Raw genomic sequence first — 23,027 nt, forward strand, 5'->3', positions numbered from 1 at the left:
CTAAAAACCATGATATTTGCGTAAAACAATTACTTGGGACGTTTTTAAACAAAAATAATAAATGTCCTTAAGAAAATAATACTTTTATTTTGATCTCGCAATGATTAAAAACTTTTATTATTATTATTATTATTATTATTATTATTATTATTATTATTATTAATTGGCTCTTTCATAATAGGTCAATTTAATGAAGGTGTGCAATTTTTTACGTTTGTTTTGAATAAAATAATTTTTGCCTCGAATTTCCCTTTTTCCTTTTTACCGTTTGTAGGGGTCAAAATTTCCCTAGATGTGGGAAATTTCCCCTAATCTGGCATCACTGCCTACGTACCCTAGATTGGAAATCTCCCGAATTTCCTATGGTCGACGGTAGAGACACTCGATTCCCTACTTGCGGGTGGCAATGAAAAAGGGTGGGGTTAGAAAGTCTGAGAAATTTAGTTCAGTTCAGTTTTCAGACCTGGTCGTCTAGGCATTTGGAAAAAATAAATAAAAAGCCGATTATCCGAACGGTCAAAGATAATATAAATCTATAACTGGAACGGTGAATTTATATTATTTTCCAGATCAGATTTCATGACATTTTGCTTTCCAAATGTTACGTTACATTTACATGAAATAATATTAAATTAAGGTTTATTATATTTTACCAAGGCTTAAAGTAAATATAGGAAAATAGTGCCAATTCAAAAGTTGTAAGAACTATACCACTAACAACTGAATTTTGACACATGACGTGACTGACGCTAGTACCTTTGGCGTTATGCGGCGGCGCAACTGGCGGACTTTATTTGCATTTGAGCATGCCGCAATTTCCCTCTTTCGCCAGTTTCTGCCACCTAGGAGCAACAAACACAAGGAGAACGCAGCTAGCCTTTAAACACGCTAACGCAGTGTTGTGTACGATTTTCATTGGACGAGCCTTTACGCTGAACGTTTTACGGGTGGGGGGAAGACAATTTCCGACGACAGCAGACGATAAAGCGTCTAACCAATGAAAATTGTACACAAGAGCATGCACGACTTTTGACGGGTTGCTTTCTCCTTGTGTTGGGTGCTGTGTTTGTTGCTCATAGCGGCCACTCAGCTATACCCCTTTCAGATGATGCTTAAAAACCAAGCTCTAGTTCCACTTAGTTTACTAAACCCAGTTTTCTAAGCTTTGTCTGAAAGTTATACATTAGAGAGGTTAATCCGGCAGCAAAAAACGTGTAAGTTGAACGTTTTGAAGGTACAGGCTGTACACACAAAGGTCTATAATCCTACAAATTCCCCCTACACGTTTTCGGGTGGTTGTTTAACTTCTCTTAACGAGCATTTTTTTGCTCATGTGACCAAATGGGAAGATATATATATATATATATATATATATATATATATATATATATATATATATATATATATTTTACGGTGTTAAAAGGTATCAATAAAATAATACTAATAATAATAACACTTCGTTTCCCGTCAAAATGTGGGCGCCGACATTTTGAATAGACCTTGAACGTCAACACTGCTATCGCGTTCTTTTGTTAGTAGGCAGTATAAATACTTTATACCTAGTTACAGTAAGAAAAATACAATTTCATTCTTTAATTTGGAATTTTCTAAATCGCCTACCATGAAGGTTGATTTTTATGATTTGGGTACATTTGTTCGAATTTCATCCGGTGGTACAAATGTTCGAATGAAAACAGGGTCGTATGTCCGAAAACGTATTTCATTTGCCCGAAAAATGTATCACAACTTTTGTTGGTGATTTAGTCGTTCAATTTATGTTAACTTTACTGGCGAATTTCATTTGTTCGAATAATCGTTTGTCCGTTTTTTCGAACATTAGGAATTGGTTGTTTTTTTAAATATTGTTAATATAAGAAAATAGTAACATTAACGTGAACCTAACCTAACCTAACTTAAAACAGCAATAAGAAATACTAATTTAGCGACAGAATTCGGACAAGTGATGCTACTGATTCGGACGAATGAAACAAACAAGTTGTCCAATTCGAACAATTGAAACATTTGTTATTTCGGCGATTCGGACGAATGAAATTCGAACATTTGTTCCACCGTTCGGACGATTGAAATTTGAACAAATGTACCTACCCCATTTTTATATATAGCTAAAGTACGCAGCGTTAAGGTTTTTCCAAAATAAAGCAATATTATACATTTAATTTTTACACAATCAACGACTTACCGTTATTTCATTTAATTCAATTCAAAATTCAGAAGGGAAACACGCACTAGTAGCTTCAAGGATGGCTGTATGAGCATCGAAACCTTCTATTTGAAAACACATTAACACTTTTCGCTTGTTCTGGAACAAAAGGTGTTGCATAATTTTTTACTACTTGATAATTTTACGAATAAATTGATTAAATTCAGATGCCTAAGAATTTGGGATTCTAAGCGCCATTTTGGAGAAAAAAAATTTACTCTGACTCGAACTATTCGCCACCACAGAATCGGAGTGTATTGACTTCAAATGGCTACTCTTCCTACCCTACTCCGAAAACCCAGAACAAGCGAACAGTATCCACCTTATAAGTGCATTATTTTTAAATAGAGTATCTGAAATAGAGAAGTCTAAAGGAGAACTGTCACCACCCTAAAATTGGTTAAAAACCATTTAAATTAATAGAGGACGTCCGAAAATGGTTATACAAAAAATTTCATGTTAATATTTCCAGTATTTGATTTATTATAAGCAACCAAATTTCGTGTTTTATCCCCCCGATTCGAGAATATCAGAACCGCTTGGTTGAACCTACCTGCAGCGCCATCTCGTGAACGAAATATTATTATCCCCGATTTTATCGTTTTCGGTCGGAACTGCCGTCTGCTACGACATTCTCCTTGGCTTTTTAACCTAGTTATATTGGTAGATTGTAGTTAATCGTATTTTTAATAGGCCTAACACGCCACCCTTTCTCAAATTTAAATTTTTGCCGCTACATTATTTTGGCGCTGATGTAGGTTGCGGAAAAAGTTGCGTAACTTTTCTAATACTTTTCCAATAACTATAAAATTTCAGGAGCATAATTATTAATATATTTTCTATCTTTCTGAAAAAAAAATTCGTAAATTTTGGTTTTGGTGACCGTTTTCCTTTAAACTGCGATAAAATTTCGGTTGATTTCGTTTCACATTTGGATTTTTCTTTTTAATTACATGGACTTTAGCCAATCCGGTCTTATCTAAAATCGAGGACTGCAACCGGACCATCATCTTGACTTTGGACAGTCCGAGGGACGTGCTGACCAGTCCGGGTTATCCGGCCCCTTATCCTCCGGACTCGAGCTGTTTCTACAAAATCTTGGCTCCACCGAAGAAACGCCTGGAAATTATCTTCACCGATTTCGTGTTGGAGGAGCATGTCGGGTAATTTTCACTTCCACTCTAATCCCTTTCAACAGAGCTCATCGCCTTAATGGCCTGTTTGAGATACAAAATAAAACTACGCGTAGCATCTACTCAAAAAAATACGCCGTTTTTACAAGCTGTTCCCTTTAGTTTACCAAAGATCGTTATGCCTAGTATTTTTAAACAAGTTGCCAATGGTTAAAATAATTCGTGTGTGGTCTAAGTGAAAATTTCTTGAATACGATTTATAAAACCGCAAAAATGTAATTTTTTATGCTTAGGGAAAATGAACATGTTGAGACGCAAAAATGTATTTATTTATGCTTAGGGAAAATGAACGTGTTGAGACGCAAAAATGTATTTATTTATGCTTAGGGAAAATGAACGTGTTGAGACGCAAAAATGTATTTATTTATGCTTAGGGAAAATGAACGTGTTGAGACGCAAAAATGTATTTATTTATGCTTAGGGAAAATTAACGTGTTGAGACGCAAAAATGTATTTATTTATGCTTGGGGAGAATGAACGTGTTGAGACGCAAAAATTTATTTATTTATGCTTAGAGAGAATGAAAGTGTTGACACGCAAAAAGGTATTTATTTATGCTTGGGGAGAATGAAAGTGTTGAGACGCAAAATTGTATTTATTTATGCTTGGGGAGAATGAAAGTGTTGACACGCAAAAAGGTATTTATTTATGCTTGGGGAGAATGAAAGTGTTGACACGCAAAAAGGTATTTATTTATGCTTGGGGAGAATGAAAGTGTTGAGACGCAAAAATGTATTTATTTATGCTTGGGTAGAATGAAAGTGTTGACACGAAAAAAGGTATTTATTTATGCTTGGAGAGAATGAAAGTGTTGAGACGCAAAAATGTATTTATTTATGCTTAGAGAGAATGAAAGTGTTGACACGCAAAAATGTATTTATTTATGCTTAGAGAGAATGAAAGTGTTGACACGCAAAAATGTATTTATTTATGCTTGGGGAGAATGAAAGTGTTGAGACGCAAAAATGTATTTATTTATGCTTGGGGAGAATGAAAGTGTTGAGACGCAAAAATGTATTTATTTATGCTTAGGGAGAATGAACGTATTGAGACGCAAAAATGTATTTATTTATGCTTGGGGAGAATGAAAGTGTTGAGACGCAAAAATGTATTTATTTATGCTTAGGGAGAATGAACGTATTGAGACGCAAAAATGTATTTATTTATGCTTGGGGAGAATGAACGTGTTGAGACGCCAAAATGTATTTATTTATGCTTAGGGAAAATGAACCTGTTGAGACGCAAAAATTTATTCATTTATGGTTAGGGAGAATGAACCTGTTGAGACGCAAAAATTTATTTATTTATGCTTGGGGAGAATTAACGTTGTTGAGACGCAAAAATTATTTATTTATGCTTTGGCAGAGTGAATGTGTTGAGACGCAAAAATGTATTTATTTATGCTTGGGGAAAATGAACGTGCTGAGACGCAAAAATGTATTTTTATTATTATTATTATTATTCTACTTTTCGGAGGTTTATTGTCGGCGATTCACTATCTTTTAGTCGATAATTTCCCCTTAACTTTATCTACAGGAAGTCTCCAATAAGCGTGATAGCTAAGTTGTTGAAATTCCTTACCTCCAATCGGCTCCTCAATCGAAGTATATCTCTTCCTAGGGTGTTAGAAGAGGGGTAAATTTATGTTGTTTTACTAACAGCGCCCTCTATGTTAGATAAATAGATGTGCTCGAAAAATCCTTTCCTGCCCCAAATAAACACCTACTCGCCCCCTCTTCACTGGCGTACCCTGGTGGGGATTACTAATCGTAAAATTAATCTAATTAATATACTTTTTAAAATAAAAAATTATATTTTATCACTAAATATTTATTTTGAATTACAGTCGCGATTTCTCTTTTTAATTTGCTTAACTAAATTTGTGTTGCCTAGATGGCGCTAGTTTCAAATAGTGATATAAGAAGGAGAAGGGAAACTGATTAACGGATCACGGCCGAAAGCGCGAGTCATCCAACCTTATGAAAAGTACTATAACCATGATAACTTGTTGAGGTTAAAGGTAATAGTGAGTGTAGGGAGCTGTTGGCTCGCGTGGCATGAAGGGCTTGCTACCACCCTCCTACGCATTGTAAACCGGACACCAGAATTAATGGCCTTAAGATGACTTAGGCCTAAGGTGGTGCCTTGGGTATTAGTCTAGCTAATTATTATTATTATTAATAGGATAAGGTAAAAACGACAATGATTAGATTAGGTCGTTTTAGTGTCTTTATAGTCACGGTGCCTCCACTATGGTGACGCGTTAGACGATTATGGAGGGGGAGAAAGTATATATTGTAAAGTCGAATAAAGGGGAACGTGTATTTTTAATGCACTAAAATGCAGCCCCAACGTTTTAATTTGTTAATGCAGCCTCGTGGGTTTAATTGCTACTAAACTGTTGCATTAACGGTACAATATGGGTGCAACAGATAGGCTATTAAACTACTTGATTTGAAGAAGTCTCGGACCAATTTAATGGCTAAGCATTCCCTGGCACCCCCCCCCCCCCATATAAGGGCCTGTCGCCCACGGAAAAGTTATCCTTATGAATTTGAGTTTCGTGTTAGAACCATGAAGGTTGGTTTACATTTGGGAAAAAAATGGTTAGGTTAGGCCTAAAGGTTTAGTTTCCTTGTAGAGCAAAGTGCCACGACGTGTCGACGCAAATATCCCCTTTAGGCCTATAGTCGCGTCATTTTTGCCCTGTAGTTAACACCAGCCTTTAAGCTTAGTTTCCACTAGCACGCGTGATAACTTAGTTTTCTTTAAGCGCATAAAATCGTTTGTGCGTCCCAACTTTGTTTTATGCGCAGTCATGTGCGCTAGTAGAAACCAAGCTTTAGGACGAATTGCTTAGTTTCCACTAACAAGCGTAATATTTTTCCCTGCGCGCGTTAAAACGTTTGTATGCCTCAAAGTTACCTAAACACACTCTAGTGGAAACTAAGTATTAGTCCTAAATCTCAGTTTCCACTAATGGGCATAATAATGTATTTTACTTTACGCGCGTAAAACCGTTTGTACGTTTACAGGCGCAAGTGGAAACTAAGCTTATCAGAAATTGTTTGGTCTCGATTATCGCCGTCGTGGAGTTTTATATTCAAAGGAAATAATCAGCTAGGCTAATACCCAAGGCACCACCTTAGGCCCAAGTCATCTAGCCAGTTTTATTGCCTTAAAATCAGCCTATAATGTGTAGGAGGGTGGTGGCAAGCCCTACACTCCCTACACTTACTATTACCTTTAACCTCTACAAGGTTTTATGGAAAGAGGAAACCGAAGAACTTGTTGGAAAACCCTTTTAATTTAGCAGACAACGCGTTCCTTATGCATGGGAGACCCCAACAATTTTAGGGATTATCTAAGCAACAAACCACTAATTACCTAAAACAAAACCACAACTTGTTCGACTCCCCCTCGCAACAACGAGTAAGAATTTTAATTACTCATCCCCTGAATTACGTTACCAATATACCCCCTCCCAATTATAATAAAACTAATCATAAATGAGAAAAACAAGTATTACATTTCTAGTGTAACTTAATGGGCCTCGAAAGCGCCAATCTGTTGTCATTATCGACGCTGTTTAGTGATTTGTAGTGGAGGCAGTCTCCTAAAATGGTTGGGGTCTTCCATAAGGACCGCGCTGTAAGTTTTATTCCATTTAAAATAATTGATAATTTAGGTTTCGATAGAGAATTATGATGTGTGACTGAAAATTCTTCAGTGATCTTCCGTTTTAACCCTATCGCTTTAAACCAGTTTTCTAAATTCCATTAGTCAAAACTAGCAATCAAACAGACTTAATCTGGGTTTTAAGGTCTGGTGTAATTGTGTCTTAACATCCGGTGTAACTTAATAACGCTTATACGAACAGATATATTAAACGTAATATTATTTTTAATGGAAACTAACCTTTAAGGCTGGTTTTCATTAGGGCAAAAACGCCACGACGGTGAACGTCGACGCGAAAAATTCCCGTTAGGCCTAATACAATATTTTTGCGTCGATTCTCACCGTCGTGGCGTTTTTGCCCTAGTGAAAACTAACGTTTATAAAAAAATTTGCGTCGACGTAAGCCCACGCGACAATTTTCGTCTAGTGAAAACCAGCTTTAGTTGGTTTAAAAACTGCAAACCCCCGCGTAAAAGCTTTAATTATTTATACACGACACTCGTGTTTACAAAAGCACCTACAAATCAATCGATTGTGACTAAATCTATGTATAGAATTGATAATTAAGGACGCGGGGCCCGTACAAAGGCCCGTATATAGACTCATCAAATGCCGAAGCTACTTCGAATTTTAATCTCGGACGATTTATTCCAAGCGCCGATCTACGCGTGTACGGCGTCCTCCTAAGGGATTGTTTGAAATTGAAGTCGAAATTTATGTAAATAGCGAAATAAGCTTGTCTAACGCGCTTCACGCTCCGCTGCCCCGGAAGGGTTGCGGGCCACGCTTTCCCACGCTCGAACTGACTATTAGGGACCACTCTCTTTGGACCAGTACGGATACGTTTCCTTTATGATAATGCCTGGTCTCTATTTGCGTTTCCATCTTGTAGTTGCAAGTACGACTACTTGGACTTTGGCGAAGTCTCGACGGAGGCGACACGCCAGGGACAAGACGGAGAACTGCATCGCGTGTGCGGCAACTGGGTCTCCCGCATCAAGTTGCTAAGAACCATCAGCGAAGGAGAGTCCTTCCAAATGCGATTCGTGTCCGATTTCTCTCACCACTTTAGAGGGTTCAGGGCCGAAGTCTTTCTACATTCTGGTAAAGACACAGTTTCAATTGCTCGTAACATTCTTCTTGGTAACAATAGCCTGAACTCGTCAAAGAACTCGCTCTTAAAGATCCCCCACTGAGGTTGGAAAAATAGACAGAAATATCTTTACAAGGAAACAAAATTTTAACAGCGAAGCCATTAGAGGTTCAATTTTAATGCTTTTATTTGTACTAGATGGCGCCAATTTAAACTTTTTGGTGGATAGGGAATTTATTCCTACAAATTTATTAGAAAACTAATTCTAACTTTATTTTTAAGCTATGTAAATACTCAATACACAAGTTCAAAAATTCAACGCTAAATATATTATAATAATTTTAGCGCTCTAAACCTACAGTAGCAAATGAAACTTCACAGATTTATTACAAAAAAAAGCTCAACTTGCAACCCTAATTTTAGCAATGTTTATGTAAAAACTATCAAACAAAAGATAAACTAAGAAAAGAAATACAATGTTGAGATAATATCAAATTTCTGCGTTTCAGACTGCTGTCGCCATCTGGTAAAAATTCTGGTATTTAATAATCGACGTCTAATGGTGTTATTCCAGTGAAAGTGTTTCGGTCTAGTCTGAGAGAAAATCAAATAGCGCGTTCCACTATAAAACGACCCATTGCATAAATTTAATCAGTTATATTTTGGAAGTGCTTTTAAGGTTCCATTTCCACCTGTAGAAGTAGTCTGGGCTTAAACCACATTGAATGAACGCGTATTTTAAAATTAATTTCCTGGCCATCACCATCATGTAAAAAATGGACGACGTTTGCTTTAAAAAGAAATATAACAGAACTGAATTTTAGAAATCCAAATTCGTTCTCTCATTGAAGTTTGAGAATTTAAAATGTTCCTTGTTTTGGATCCAAATATAATTTATATAAATAATGAGCCAAGGGTTTACCTCGAACCGTGTGTAAACCACGCGTGTTTCTTTAAAAATCATCAGTATACCTTAGATTAGCTGGGGTACCTAGTATATTCCGGAGAAATATGCCTACCTGTATTATGGGGTGGAATATATCTTCTTACGAAAATTTCACATATTGTATGTTGGTTATTTGACTACTTTTATATATACTTATAATACAATTTATATCTTCTTCATAAGAACCGAAACATACCAAAGCATAAACGCTAGTGTCGAAACTCCGCCACCATGAATATGAAAATAGACCGCTGCCATAACTGCCTCCACGCATGGCACCGTACCCAATATAACCAACTGGTTAATGACAATATTAACCAATTATACGTTGATTGAACATAATATTTTGCCTTTTATTATACGGCCTAGTGTCTATAGAAGAAGGCTTTTAAAAAATTTGCAATAATTTAAGCTTTTTTCGTGAGTATGCCTAAAGAATTAAGAAACTCGGTCTTTTGGCTAAGATCAAAATGTGGTATATACCTAATTATTAAATTAATTCAATTAATTAAAGTGGTTTTGTCGACCGTAACCGTCGAAAACCACAGTCAGGGTACTATGAGATAGTATACCAAATGTGGTCGACTTAAGTTGAAAACTGTAGATTCCTATAGCGGACAAATATATATACAAACACTAACCTTTATATATTAGAAGATATTATTTCCTTTTCACTAAACTAACCTCTAGTTTCGAGAATTTTTCCACAATAGAAGTTTTCCAGATAATGCGCAGATTATAAGGCATATTTGTTTGGCACATATAAAGTCATCTTCACACTAAAATAAATGTGACTTCGCCTTGTAAATAATACCGCGAAACAAAGCTAGAATATATCTCAGGGGAAGACGTGTGTTTAAATTTATTTCATTTTAAACAAACGGCGATCACTAACTTCGTTTGTCCGTCTTTGTCTGAATTTCCTTTCCTGGCCGGATCTCGAAGACAGCGACTCGACGGAAACTTCCGTCTGCGGATCGGACTCTTTCCACCTCTTCCAAAAGAAGTCTTGTTTCTTCGTGTCCTCGTATCCGGAACTCAGCTGGTTCACGGCCAACAAAGTTTGCAACGAGTCTCAGGGAAAATTAGCCACGCGCCTCGACTTTGAAGAAAAACAATTTCTGGACGCGCTCATTCGGCAGTCGTTCGCTTCCGGCGCTCCCGGTGCCGCTTCCGGTTCGTCATCATCCTCCTCCGCCCTCTACTGGCTGGGCGCCACCCGCAAGAAGAAACCCTCCTCTACCAGGGCCGACTTTCTGGTCGAGGTTCGAACCAGGAACCACAAGGGCCGCGTCGAGACGGCTTCCAATCGGGACAGATACCGTCGGGATCGAGACCAGGACGAGCTCTGGAGATGGATCGACGGAGTCCCTCTCACCTTCTACGGTACGATACCTAGCCTGTGACAAAACCTAGTAAACGATATTTTATTCAATTTTATTATTTCCATGACTTCTTATGGTAATATCAAGAACCCATAAACGTACTAAGAACACGTAATCATAGCTTTAGCCCGTCGTGGAGCCTCCTAATCTATATTTTCAAAATAAGCCCCGCCTTTTTATATTTTCCGCCTGTAGTAACTTAAGTAACCAACAAAATAAGCGGTCTAAGAGCTACTTAAACTAACTAAAAACCTACTTAAAAACTACTTAAAACCAACTCTAATTTCGCTTAATGGAGGACACTTAAAGCCAACTTAAAAATAATATGTAATTTTCTATATGTAAGGGTTCGCGCCTTCTTCTTAGAAGTAACAATAGTGGAAGAAGACTCAATAGCTCCGCGTCTTTAAAAAAAATCGATTGGGAGGCGATCCAGCAAAATTTCCTCTCTTCTGTTCTTGGTACGTCTATGGGTTCTTGGTAATATAAGTTGTACTTACTGGTATCTCTAATCGACGAATATGTTTGCAGTACCTGTACAATAGGCGAAACTATAAAGTCCAGGGGGGCGGAAAAGATGTTAATCACGTGACTTTGTGGAGAATTACAGCGCCATCTATCCTAAGAAATACGAACTATTATTCGTTTTATTTTGCTAATGGCGGTTTAAATTTTGATCAATTCATCTAAATTATCTACTTATTATTATTATATAAAACATCTTGCAATAGAAAGGTGCAGTATCTGGAAAGAATAATTTTTTTCTTTACCGTCGCACGGCCAACTATGAACACGAGTTACCGAATCGAAGTTGGCTGTGATATGGTAGTCACGTGATTTTGTTTTCCCATTTTAACAAGTTGGTTAAGACCAAATTTACTTTATATATAGTTTCGCCTATTATAATTTATATCGGAATTTTCTACTATCTCTAAATGTTTAAAATTGGTATTTACTAGGTTTTGCCATGCCTGATACAACGTTTATATTACGTTTTCGATAAACGTTTCTAGATTTGATAGAGTCCTTAGCCGGCATTTTTACCTGAAAAGCGTTACTCCAAAGTCAAAATTTCAGACAGAGATTCCAACAGCTGGTAGACCTATTTCTAACTTTATGGGGTTTAGGAATTTTGTTTACCCTCAGAAATTGACCATATCAGTAAAATTAATAATCAAGTAACTTGCGCCCTATATGTGATCAGTTCAATAACATTTTCAGATGTTAACTAGATGGGTTAGAAATGCTTTATTTTTTAAATTTACAAGTTACTTAACATATTATTAAGTTGCTAACCCTATTACATGTCGAGCTAATATAATTTTAAATTTATTTAAAAAATTATGCCATACAGTGGCTAAAAACAGGCTTGCAATTTGGGGCAGTCCGGGGGTCATTGAATCTCAAAATAAATGCTTGGACCCTCGAAATAAATCACACAAAAAGGGGCCGAGGGTCACCAGGACCCCCAATTTAAATTTAAAATGTTTTACAAAATTTAACGATATATCATGAACTATATGCTTTTCCTGTCGTTTCTGCATATATTTTTTCAATTTTCACTTCCCCGCGAGTGGGGTCGAGGATCCCGATGAACCCCCGTCCAAAATACCACTACTCGCAAGTCTGGCTAAAAAGCAATATTTTTAATTAAATGAACATTATATATATTTTAATATTTTTGATTAAAAACATCAATATTCGAAACAATGTATTTGCTATTGTCCGTTTTTTAAATAATATTAATCTTCGTCAATTCTAATTTCTAAGCCTATGTGCGGAAAATTCTTAGAGACGTCACTGATTTAACGTTTAAAAAGCTTTAATACCCTTTTCAGAAGATATTTTTAAAAGCAGTTTAAGTAAATCAAAGATTAAACCAATTATGCACCAATGAGTGTCCGGGCTGGTTTAATTTGGTTAGCAAAGGGCTTACTGTTAGAGCGTGGGGTGGATTGCAGGGCCCCCAGAGGTCCTATAATTCCTATAAAATCCTATATTTTCAAAAATGTCCTATAAAATCCTATATTTTTAGCAAAATTCCTAAAAAGTCCTATAAAATCCTATAATTTTGATATTTTGCCCATTTCAAATCGCGCCACTCTGTTAAATTGCTAGATTTAGCTATAGGATGAATTCCTATACCAAGTCACTCTAGTCTATACTTTTGTTATTGTTAACATGGTTAGCTACTAGTATATTTTTGTGATGAAATGGTTCAATAGTTTCTATTTTTCAAGTGAAAATCAAAGATTTATTTAACTAAATTTATATTTTGTTTTTTTAAATACACAAAGTTAGTAAATGAAATAGCATATTTAATCCCAGTAGCGTAGCCAGGATTTTGTTTCGGGGGGGGGGGGGGGGGGGGCACGCCATTGTAAAAAAAGTAAAAAAATAAAAATATTTGTACGTACGACCATACGTTTCGAGGGAGGGCATGTGCCCCCTGTGCCCCCACCCTGGCTACGCCACTGTTTAGTCCTATAAAATAATATAATTTGAAAAAATAGTCCTATAAAGTCCTATATTTTTCGAAAATATAGCAACAAGCGCAAAACCAAGCAGCAGGGAAACGCGAACATTAAGGTTTGGGTTCGTGTGATAGGTGAAAAAGGACTTTGTAAACAAATCGAGGTAACCAGCGTAAAAAAGTAAACTTAAACTGTATTTAAAGTCCCTGCTGCTTGGTTTGGCGCTTGTTGCAGCCTACTTCCAAGGGCCAGTAGGCCACACTTTGAAGCTCTCTGGTGCTCTTTTAACTCATCGTAGGAAAATGGGGGAAAAACAGGCATATTTCTCCACTCACCGACTACAACTCCTTAACATTTTTGCATCACCTTTTGAACCCGGCCACCTGAATTAATGGCTTCAAAAGTCGCTTGATGACTTAGGCCTAAGGTGGTGTCTTGGGTATTAGCCTAGCTGATTATTATTTTTTATTATTATTAAACACCCTGTTTTCTTGATTAAACTAAAGTTTATAGTAAATTTCAGTGTAAAAAATTAACATTGGTTTTATAAGTCTCGGTTTAATAGGGTATTAGCAAAAGTGACATAAGACCCAAAAGTGTGTCAACTCTACCTTTGCGCCCGTTAAAATATTTACTGAGAGCTAGTCTCACTATAGACTACATAACCTACTAGTTGGAATAGTACTAGCAACTATATATTTAGTCTATGGTCTACCGTGATTTTATCTCTTCGATTTATTATCCCGTAGACATACGTTCTAAAACACCTCACTTGGCGGCGCTGAAGTGGAGGAAATTTCAAATTTTGATGACTTATTTTCAACCCCCACTTCCACTCCCTCTTCTTACTTCGCGACAAGCTCCTATTAAACGTTATACCGTACTGACACACTTTTGGGTCTTATGTCGCTTTTGGTATTAGTCATCCGGCTTCGGGGATATACGACTACTAGAGATCTCTATAAAACCCATTAATGTCTATAAATATTTAAAAACCAAGATTGCATTTGTAAACAGAGCAAGAACGTCTCAAAGAGACGGAAGAGTTCCAGATATCACGCAACTCGGATTTCGAATCCGGACCAGATTACGAATCGGGTTACCCGTCAACGGCCTGTCTCAGCTACCAATGGCGGCGACAATCCAACAACGGCTCTGACTTCGTGCCCTTACCCAGAAACTGCGAAAACCAAGCCAGATACATCTGCCAGAAAGAAGCCTTGGGTAAAGACATTAAATTTGCAAGACCATGGGCGCCCGCAGGAGGGGAGCAAACGGGGCAAATGGCACCCCTTTTTATGAGCTTTAAATGCGCTAATAAAGGTATAAAGTTCGTTCCCGCTTTTGACTAACTAGGAATGTACCCGATGTGTTTATTGCCGATTTTGTTCAAAGTCGGGCGTAATGTAGACCTGTATGAGATTTGAAATTTCCCAAAAGGAGACATTGCACTTCCCGTTCGATTTGCCATGGCTAACCGAAAATGTTTTTGACCACTTAAAACAAAAAATCTCCATTTAAAAAAGCATGGGATTTTCTCGGTTTTAATTTTAAAATCACGAAATGGGTAACTTGGACGACATTTGGGTAAATGTCATAAAGTTTGGGTAAATTGGAACATTTTTGGAGTAAAATTGTAACACTATTTGGGTAAAATAAGGAAAAAATATATTTTTGTTTCAAGTGGTCAAAATCATTTTCGGTTGCCATGGCAAATCGAATGGGTAGTGCAAAGCTTTAGTCCCATTCGACCGAAATCCCATTCGACCGAAGGCGGTTTTTGAGGTGTCCCATTCGACCGAATTCCGCCGAAACGTGCGGTTTTTATGTGTCCCATTCGACCGAACGCTTTTATGTGTCCCATTCGACCGAACGCTGCTATATAAATTGGCTTTTGGAATGAGCATGAATTATATTTTTATCTTCACCTAGTCAAGAAAAGTAACTGAACCAAAACTGAAATAGTAAACTTAACCAACTCTAACCTAACCTAACCTAACCTAACCTAACCTAACCTAAACATGGATCTTCGATAGTACATACGTTATAAATCAAATACCAAATCACCCCGCCAATTGGGCTACATTTTAAAATTCTTTCGGTCGAATGGGATTCGGTCGAATGGGATTTCGGTCGAATGGGAATAAACGAGTGCAACGTCTCCTTTTGGGAAATTTCATATCTCATATAGGTCTACATTACGCCCTACTTTGAACAAAATCGGCAATAAACACTTCGGGTACTCTCCTTGTAAGTATGAAGATTGTCCCCCCTTTGAAAACTTTCTGCGGGCGCCCCTGTCCAAGACCCGAATCGATCTGGAAATCAACATTAACCTTCCGTTTTTAGTGGTACCCAATAACCTGAACAGAACCGTCAGCGGTTCCGTGGATGGCATGAAATCGGTCAACCATCCCAACAATTACCCGAACGACCTGCACTACACGACCACGATCGTGGCTAGTTTGAGTCCGAGCGACCACCGCGAGAAGAGAAGTCACGCCAGGGTCTCGGTGGCCGTGACCTTTGACCAATTGGAGCTGGAATGGCAGGAGGATTGTCTGTACGACTACGTGTCCTTGAGTAGCGACCCTCCGACGGACGACGTCAGCGAGCGTGCGCCCAAAATGACCCGTCTGTGCAGCCCCGCCGACATTCGCAACGGAAGGTAAGACACCACTCTTTTATTATCAATAATTTACCTTCGCAGACTACCGCTACATTGTACAAAAGACGGGTCGGTAGAAAAAATATGGGGGTTAAATTAATTATTAAAGGGGAACGGTCAAGCTTTAACCAGTTTGATAGCGTTATAGCCCGTTAAAAACTAAAATTTATGGCGAAAACCGCATCCAAAAATATTAAGTGGTTAATTTTTAATAAAATAAAGAAATATCGGGAAATTGAAAACCGCGCGTCCGCCGCGACACCTGGTGAGAAATTGGTGAGACAGAAACACAACGTAAAAGCGCGCGCTGCTGAAGACGCGAAAAATTTGTTTTGCACGCGTGGCGCATTTAAGTTGTACTACACCTAAGCCTAAATTGCGCGATTTTAAAAGTTAGGATAGTACGCAAATCACTCACTAAGGTGCTGCTGTCGCTGTCGATACAACTTAATATGGCGGCGAAAATTCAAACCCAAATACTTTTTAGGCCAAAAACTATTTTTTCAAGACAAAATAAGTTACGTGTAAGTATATTGAACTTCTTGTTGATCTTTTGATATGCAAATAAGGCGATATTTGTAAAAGCTTGGCCGTTCCCGTTTAAACTGATTTTCGACAACCATTTCATAATAAAATGTTATTTTAAAGTGTTGGTTGCGTGAAATTTTAGCTATGGATAATTAATGATTAATTAGAAAGAGCAAAAATTTTCCAGCTTTGGATAATTACTGATTTATTACAAAGAGCAAACATTTTCCAGTTATGGATAATTCATGATTAATTAGAAAGAGCAAACATTTTATAGCAAGTACAGAATATTTCATCAAAATCGGTTAAGCGGTCTTTGAATTATTGTAAAAAGAAGTCGAAATGGTGGAAATCGAGTTTTTCGGCGAATTTCCAGACTTCTAAAATTATTTTCGGCACCCGTGACGTCAGTAAATGCGTAGCGTACCATTGGCTAATTGTCTGTAATATATTTCTTTTCATCTGGGATTAAAAGCAGGTTGATTTAACACCCAGGAAAAAATTGAAATAGACATACACAAGGCTACGTATAGTAGAAAAATGATATGAAACTGAAGGTTCCTCGCGCATAGAAACTTCGCGAAGCGCGCGCGTAAAAAATTATTGTTATTTCGATAATAAGCCTAGAATTATGATAAAATATCTCGGGTTGGAAAACTTGTAAAAGCAGTGGGGTGGCGGAGTGGTTAGCACTTTCGCCTCGCAGCAAGAGGAGCCGGGTTCGATCCCAGCTTGTGGCACTGGGTGAAAACTCGGAACAACTCCTTCTGCGTTGAGTTTGCAAGTTCTCTCCCCACTTTTTGGTGCCCCTTTCCGTGGCGAGCGAGCGAGGCGCCCCCGCAATTTGTAATTGACATATGGATGGAAAATACAATTTCAATGTAGACTTTAATAAATGATATTGTTTTCCATGGTATTGAAAAATGTGGACGTGCATATACTAAAATTACTCCGGAATATTTTTTTTTCTGAAAAGTAAATTTAAATTTAACTTTTTTCGAAACTTCTTGGTGCCCCTTGTAGACTTGGTGCCCTAGGCCCAGGCCTAGTTGGCCTATTGGTTAATCCGGCCCTGCACTTAGGCTTGAAAATTTGTTTCGACAGTGACAATTTTGGAAAGAGAACGTCCAGGGCTTCAACACAAGCCCTCATTCATCCGATTTTATTACTATCGTTTGTTCGTGCAACCAACACTTTAAATAACTAAATATCCCTATGCAGTTTAATTTCTACCCTTTACATAGTCATGCCGAGTAATAAATGAAGTAACATGTAAGTGGTCTTTCAGTGTATTCTTCCAGGGCCCTGCACATAGGGAACAGGTGTGCAAAAACTCAGGGTCCGGATAAAAAGGGTCTACAAGCGTTCTTATTAGGGCACCACACCGCGCGTACTTGATAATTTTCAGTCAGAAGGGCTCGTTATTACGTAATTGGGCCCTGGCACAGAAAACTCGATGGATTTTCATTTGTACATTCCAAATGTATACTTCTTTAGTTAGACGCATCTTATATACTTCTGTTAATAGCAATAACCTCGAAATCGTCTTCGCACGAAATCATATCCTAAATTACAGCGCCCAATCGATAATCGAAGGCTGGAAGTTATACTATCTTATCGATTCGTTATAGTATTTTGGGGCATAACTCTTGTAATTTGAACAGCCGTCGGCTATACCTCGTCTCACTGTATTACACCTTCTCATTAGATTAGGGGCTTATTTTGGCAGGCCGGGTAACTGTCACGGTTTTGTCACCCAACTCGACGGACAAACGTTTGTCTTACTATCGCGTAGTGTGAATAGAAATGTTTTGGACTGGGTTAGTCAACTTTCACTTTTCTACAATTTCAAAAACATGACGTAAGCTTATCAAATTTAGTGTTGTTAATTTTCCAGAAAAATAAAATGCGCAAAATTTTCCGCAAATCGGAAAAATAAAAAATTTAAACATAAATTACTTTTTAAGGGTTTTTAATGTTTTTAACTTTTTATCGATATAAAATGTCTAATATCAGTAAACATACTACAAAACATTAGTGTTACATTGTTAATCAGTTTAAACTAGTCTAGAGGTTTAGTTTTACTTTCAGATTCGAAAAAATTGGGCGAAAATTCCGCTTTATTTAAATTCGCAAATAATATATTAGACTAATCATGGAATAAAAACCTTTCTTTCGGAAAAATACGGAAAATTTTCCGACTTACAACACTAATCAAATTTGACCAATAGGAAAGAAGATACAAAATGAAAAACAATTTTCTTGGCTAATTTCGTGAAATCAGTCTTCCTAAAAAGCAAATACAGCCAAAAAGTGGAAAATAGTTTCTAATAGTGGCTAAAAAGATAAATTTCATAATGAAACTAACACAACTAACCACTTATGGCCAAATTAGCCACTAAATTAACGATTTGGGTACATTTGTTCGAATTTCATTCGTCCGAACGGTGGTACAAATGTCCGAATGATCATTTGTCCGAATGCCGGAAAACAGGATCGTATGTCCGAAAACATATTTCATTTGCCCGAAAAATGTATCACAACTTTTGTTGTGATTTAGTCGTTCAATTTATGTTAACTTTACTGGCGAATTTCATTTGTTCGAATAATCGTTTGTCCGTTTTTTCGAACATTAGTAATTGGTTGTTTTTTTTTAAATATTTTTAATATAAGAAAATAGTAACATTCACCTGAACCTAACCTAACCGAAAATATCCACAACATTCAACGCAAAAACAGCAATAAGAAATATTAATTTATAGCGACAGAATTCGGACAAGTGATGCTACCGATTCGGACGAATGAAACAAACAAGTTGTTCAATTCGAACAATTGAAACATTTGTTATTTCGGCGGTTCGGGCGAATGAAATTCGAACATTTGTTCCACCGTTCGGACGATTGAGATTCGAACAAATGTACCTACCCCAAATTAACTTCTGTGCAGGTCGGAATTATCACTATTTTCCACCTGGATTTTTCAATTTCGGAACACTGCGTGATATTAAAGCTAGGAGCAACAAACACATGGAGAACGCAGCTAGCCTTTATACACGCTAACGCAGTGTTGTGTACAAATTTCATTGGACGAACCTTTACGCTGAACGTTTTACGGACGGGGGGAAGACAATTCCCGAATTTTCCCCTTCCGCCGGCAGCAGGCGCTAAAGCGTCTACCCAATGAAAACTGTACGCAAGAAAATGCACGACTTTTGACGGGTTGCGTTCTCCTTGTGTGGGGTGCTGCGTGTGTTGCTCCTAGATTTAAGTCACCTTAAAGTGCCTCAGAATCGTTTGAATTTCGGAAAAAGGGCTTGAAAAATACCAACATTTTAGTGGACGTATCTGATTTCACGAGATACCTAAGGAACAAATTCTGGAATTATTTTTTTAGATGATTCTTTGGCCGTTTAAAATTAACGCTGACATTCTTAGATTCACGAGATAAGCTTTATCGCAATAGCAGAAATAAATTACGCGACTGAAGTTGAACAACAAAAATTGCCCTTTATAAACTTGCCCTTAAGTGTTAACTTCCAAAACTGCCTTCCCCCAGCGTTCATTAAAATGGCGTTTATTGGTTTGATTTTAAAGTTTTTTTTTATTTATACGATATGGCGCCAAGTTAAACCTTTTTGCGCGAAGAAAATAAATTATGATAGGTTTATTAAAGAACTTGTAACGCTATATAAACTAATGTTTATGTAATATTTATATTTATAGGCCCGTGAAGCCTATGGGCCTGCGTTTGAACCAACGAGCTATCTCCAGTAGAAATGGCTCTCTTGGGGCCCGTAATTTATATTTTACCAGGGCCCGGGCCCATTCTCGGTCGCCCTGCAGCTAGTAAGACTTCGTGTATTTAAAAATCAGCCTCCAATGGCGTTACTCCTTAGACCAAGAAACACAGGGACGTCGCGCGGTAGATATTTCGCGCCCAAAGCTTCGTTGCGGCTGCCTATTTCCTATTTATCTCGCGCTGTGTCGCTAGTAGCGAAGGTGAGTCAATTTTAAATTGGCTATTTGAGTCACGTGCACAGCCCTACAATCTGTCAGCACGGCGCCTGCAACAGCGTGGCTCCCAAAAACTAAATTTCTGGTATGTTTTTTAATATTTGTGTCCCTAAAATATTAAAAAAATATTAAATAATTTAAAAATATGTAACTCTTAGCTGATTATTTCTTTTCAAGTTCTTTAAAAAACGTTATTTTTATCTCTCATGGATGGCGCCTATTGACTATCTGTATCACCTAACCCCCCTTTCCCTACCTATCTCCAGTAGAAATGGCTCTCTTGGGGCCCGTAATTTATATTTTACCAGGGCCCGGGCATAACGGGACACCGGTTTTACTGCAAAACGCTCTCTCGTATGATTTGTTTCTTCGATATATAAAACTTTTAAAGGTCGTAATATATAATATTCCATTTCATTTACTTAATTGCTTTACGAGGTGACTCATCTTATAGCGCATATTCGAGGGCGGTAATCCTAAACTTTTGAAAAAGGAGGCTCCAGTTTCGTGGGACGTGAGCGGACTTCTTTGTGCCGACGATTTCAGTCTTCACGAATTTCCATAATCGTAAATTTAGAGGCGACGAAAAAATTTCCCCTTTTCCGCTTTCCTTATTACGTATTATTCGAGCGACTTGAAGTGTTCGAATACTTTACGGGGGATTGAAGCCGATTCAAGTTGGCCATGCTTGCTGTATTATAGCTTCGCCTTCAATCATTTCAATTTTTGAAGCGAAGCGAGCGTTAGCGGGCTAAGCTTCTTTATCAACAACCAATAACGTGTTTATTTATTTATAGTAATAGATAATGAACAATGTCGTATAAAATACTTCATTATCGGTATTTCAAATAAAATTCTAAATATTTGCTGAGAAAGTGTTTAAAATACTAAATACTTGCTAGAGTAAGTGTTTAAAATACTAAATACTTGCTAGAGTAAGTGTTTAAAATACTAAATACTTGCTAGAGTAAGTGTTTAAAATACTAAATACTTGCTAGAGTGAGTATTTAAAATACTAAATACTTGCTAGAGTGAGTATTTAAAATACTAAATACTTGCTAGAGTAAGTATTTGAAATTAAATACTAAAGACTTGCTAGAGTAAGTATTTAAAATACTAAATACTTGCTAGAGTAAGTATTTGAAATTAAATACTAAAGACTTGCTAGAGTAAGTATTTAAAATAAAATACTAAATACTTGCGAGAATAAGTATTTAAAATAAAATACTAAATACTTGCGAGAATAAGTATTTAAAATAAAATACTAAATACTTGCGAGAATAAGTATTTAAAATAAAATACTAAATACTTGCGAGAATAAGTATTTAAAATAAAATACTAAATACTTGCGAGAATAAGTATTTAAAATAAAATACTAAATACTTGCGAGAATAAGTATTTAAAATAAAATACTAAATACTTGCGAGAATAAGTATTTAAAATAAAATACTAAATACTTGCGAGAATAAGTATTTAAAATACTAAATACTTGCTGGAGTAAGTATTTGAAATTAAATACTAAAGACTTGCTAGAGTAAGTATTTAAAATAAAATACTAAATACTTGCGAGAATAAGTATTTAAAATAAAATACTTTAATACAGTATTTTAAAATACAAAATACTCTATTTAGGAACATTTGCTTTAAGTAGGCCTAAGCATAATTGCTCGAAATGATTATATCGGCGCCGAAACGGTAGACACTTAGGTTAAGCAGAGCGCTCTAGAAGTTTGAACGACAACGTTGAGAGTCACGTGATTATTCTCCGCGGAGTTCTGTTCGCGTTTATACTTCGGAGATAATGTGATATTTATAATATTTATAACTTTTAAATAAAAATACTGAACATTACAATTTTCCTGCTCAACAAATCGATATATAATTATGGCAGGTTGCTCCTTTTCTAGCAACGTGCGTTTTAACCATCGTAAATACTGGTTTAAATTGAAATTCTCCTAAGCCTCGTATATTATAGGCGAAATCAGTCTACAGAGACGCATTTCAAGTAAGGCAGGGTACACGAAAACGAATGTTTGTCTTTGGACAATACTCACAGCCATGCACAAGGCGCGTTTTAGTAATGGTTAAACACTTATTTATTTTCGTCATGTGCCCGGGTTTAGAAAATATTTATAAAATGTGTTAAAATTATATTGTAACTGTAATGGTTTTCTTTAGCAGTCAATTGAATTAAATTTTGAACGGAACTAGCTCTATGAAAAACTGTGTCATAATGCAAGATGCTAGCCCATATTTTAGGTGGTGGCTCGTAAGAAAACCACTCAGAAGCTACTCCGTATTACCATATGTAACATAATCAACTCATAAGTATGCCATAAAAGCATTTTCTTTAATGAAAGTTTGTTCACGGGATATGACGTAAATTACGTTACTTACAACACATGATTTCATTTCAATGGTAACCTTTTCAATAGCGCAAGGATTATAAGAGTTTTGGAATTTTTGGGTCCGCTTAATGTATGTTCCGTGTGAAACAAAGTCTCATTGACTTTTTTCAGTGGAAATGTTATACAGAGGCATACTTATGAGTAATTATGTTACACATGGTACTACTTATAAAAGGCCCCGTAAAATACCGCCCCCTATATCGTAGCCGAAACGCAAAATATATTAATTTTCTCACCCGATGAAAAACTCTCACAATTTCGTATTTTGGTGGAGAAAATTTCGTGTAATTCTGTAAAAAAAAATTAATGTAGTTTAATCTATGTTGGTAAACATAAGTATGTTTTAACGTTTTCGTATTTTAACTTATATTTGTTTACTCGAAAAGATGTTCATTATAATTTAGCTAATAAAATATGACG

General features: G+C 36.7%; 1 protein-coding gene across 1 annotated transcript in view; it reads left to right on the forward strand.

The window, feature by feature from the left end:
• The window catches only part of LOC149928472 (uncharacterized), a 249,584-nt gene that overhangs the window by 155,356 nt on the left and 71,201 nt on the right, over nucleotides 1-23,027 (forward strand). The window contains exons 10-14 of the mRNA XM_090157884.1: nucleotides 3,186-3,384; nucleotides 7,985-8,196; nucleotides 10,077-10,517; nucleotides 14,008-14,214; nucleotides 15,340-15,658. Coding sequence (XP_090014010.1) covers nucleotides 3,186-3,384; nucleotides 7,985-8,196; nucleotides 10,077-10,517; nucleotides 14,008-14,214; nucleotides 15,340-15,658 — 1,378 coding nt within the window. The remainder of the gene's footprint in view (nucleotides 1-3,185; nucleotides 3,385-7,984; nucleotides 8,197-10,076; nucleotides 10,518-14,007; nucleotides 14,215-15,339; nucleotides 15,659-23,027) is intronic.

The sequence above is a fragment of the Leiobunum rupestre genome, chromosome 9 (assembly GCF_980474605.1).
Source record: "Leiobunum rupestre chromosome 9, qqLeiRupe1.1.hap1, whole genome shotgun sequence".
NCBI lineage: Eukaryota > Metazoa > Arthropoda > Arachnida > Opiliones > Sclerosomatidae > Leiobunum > Leiobunum rupestre.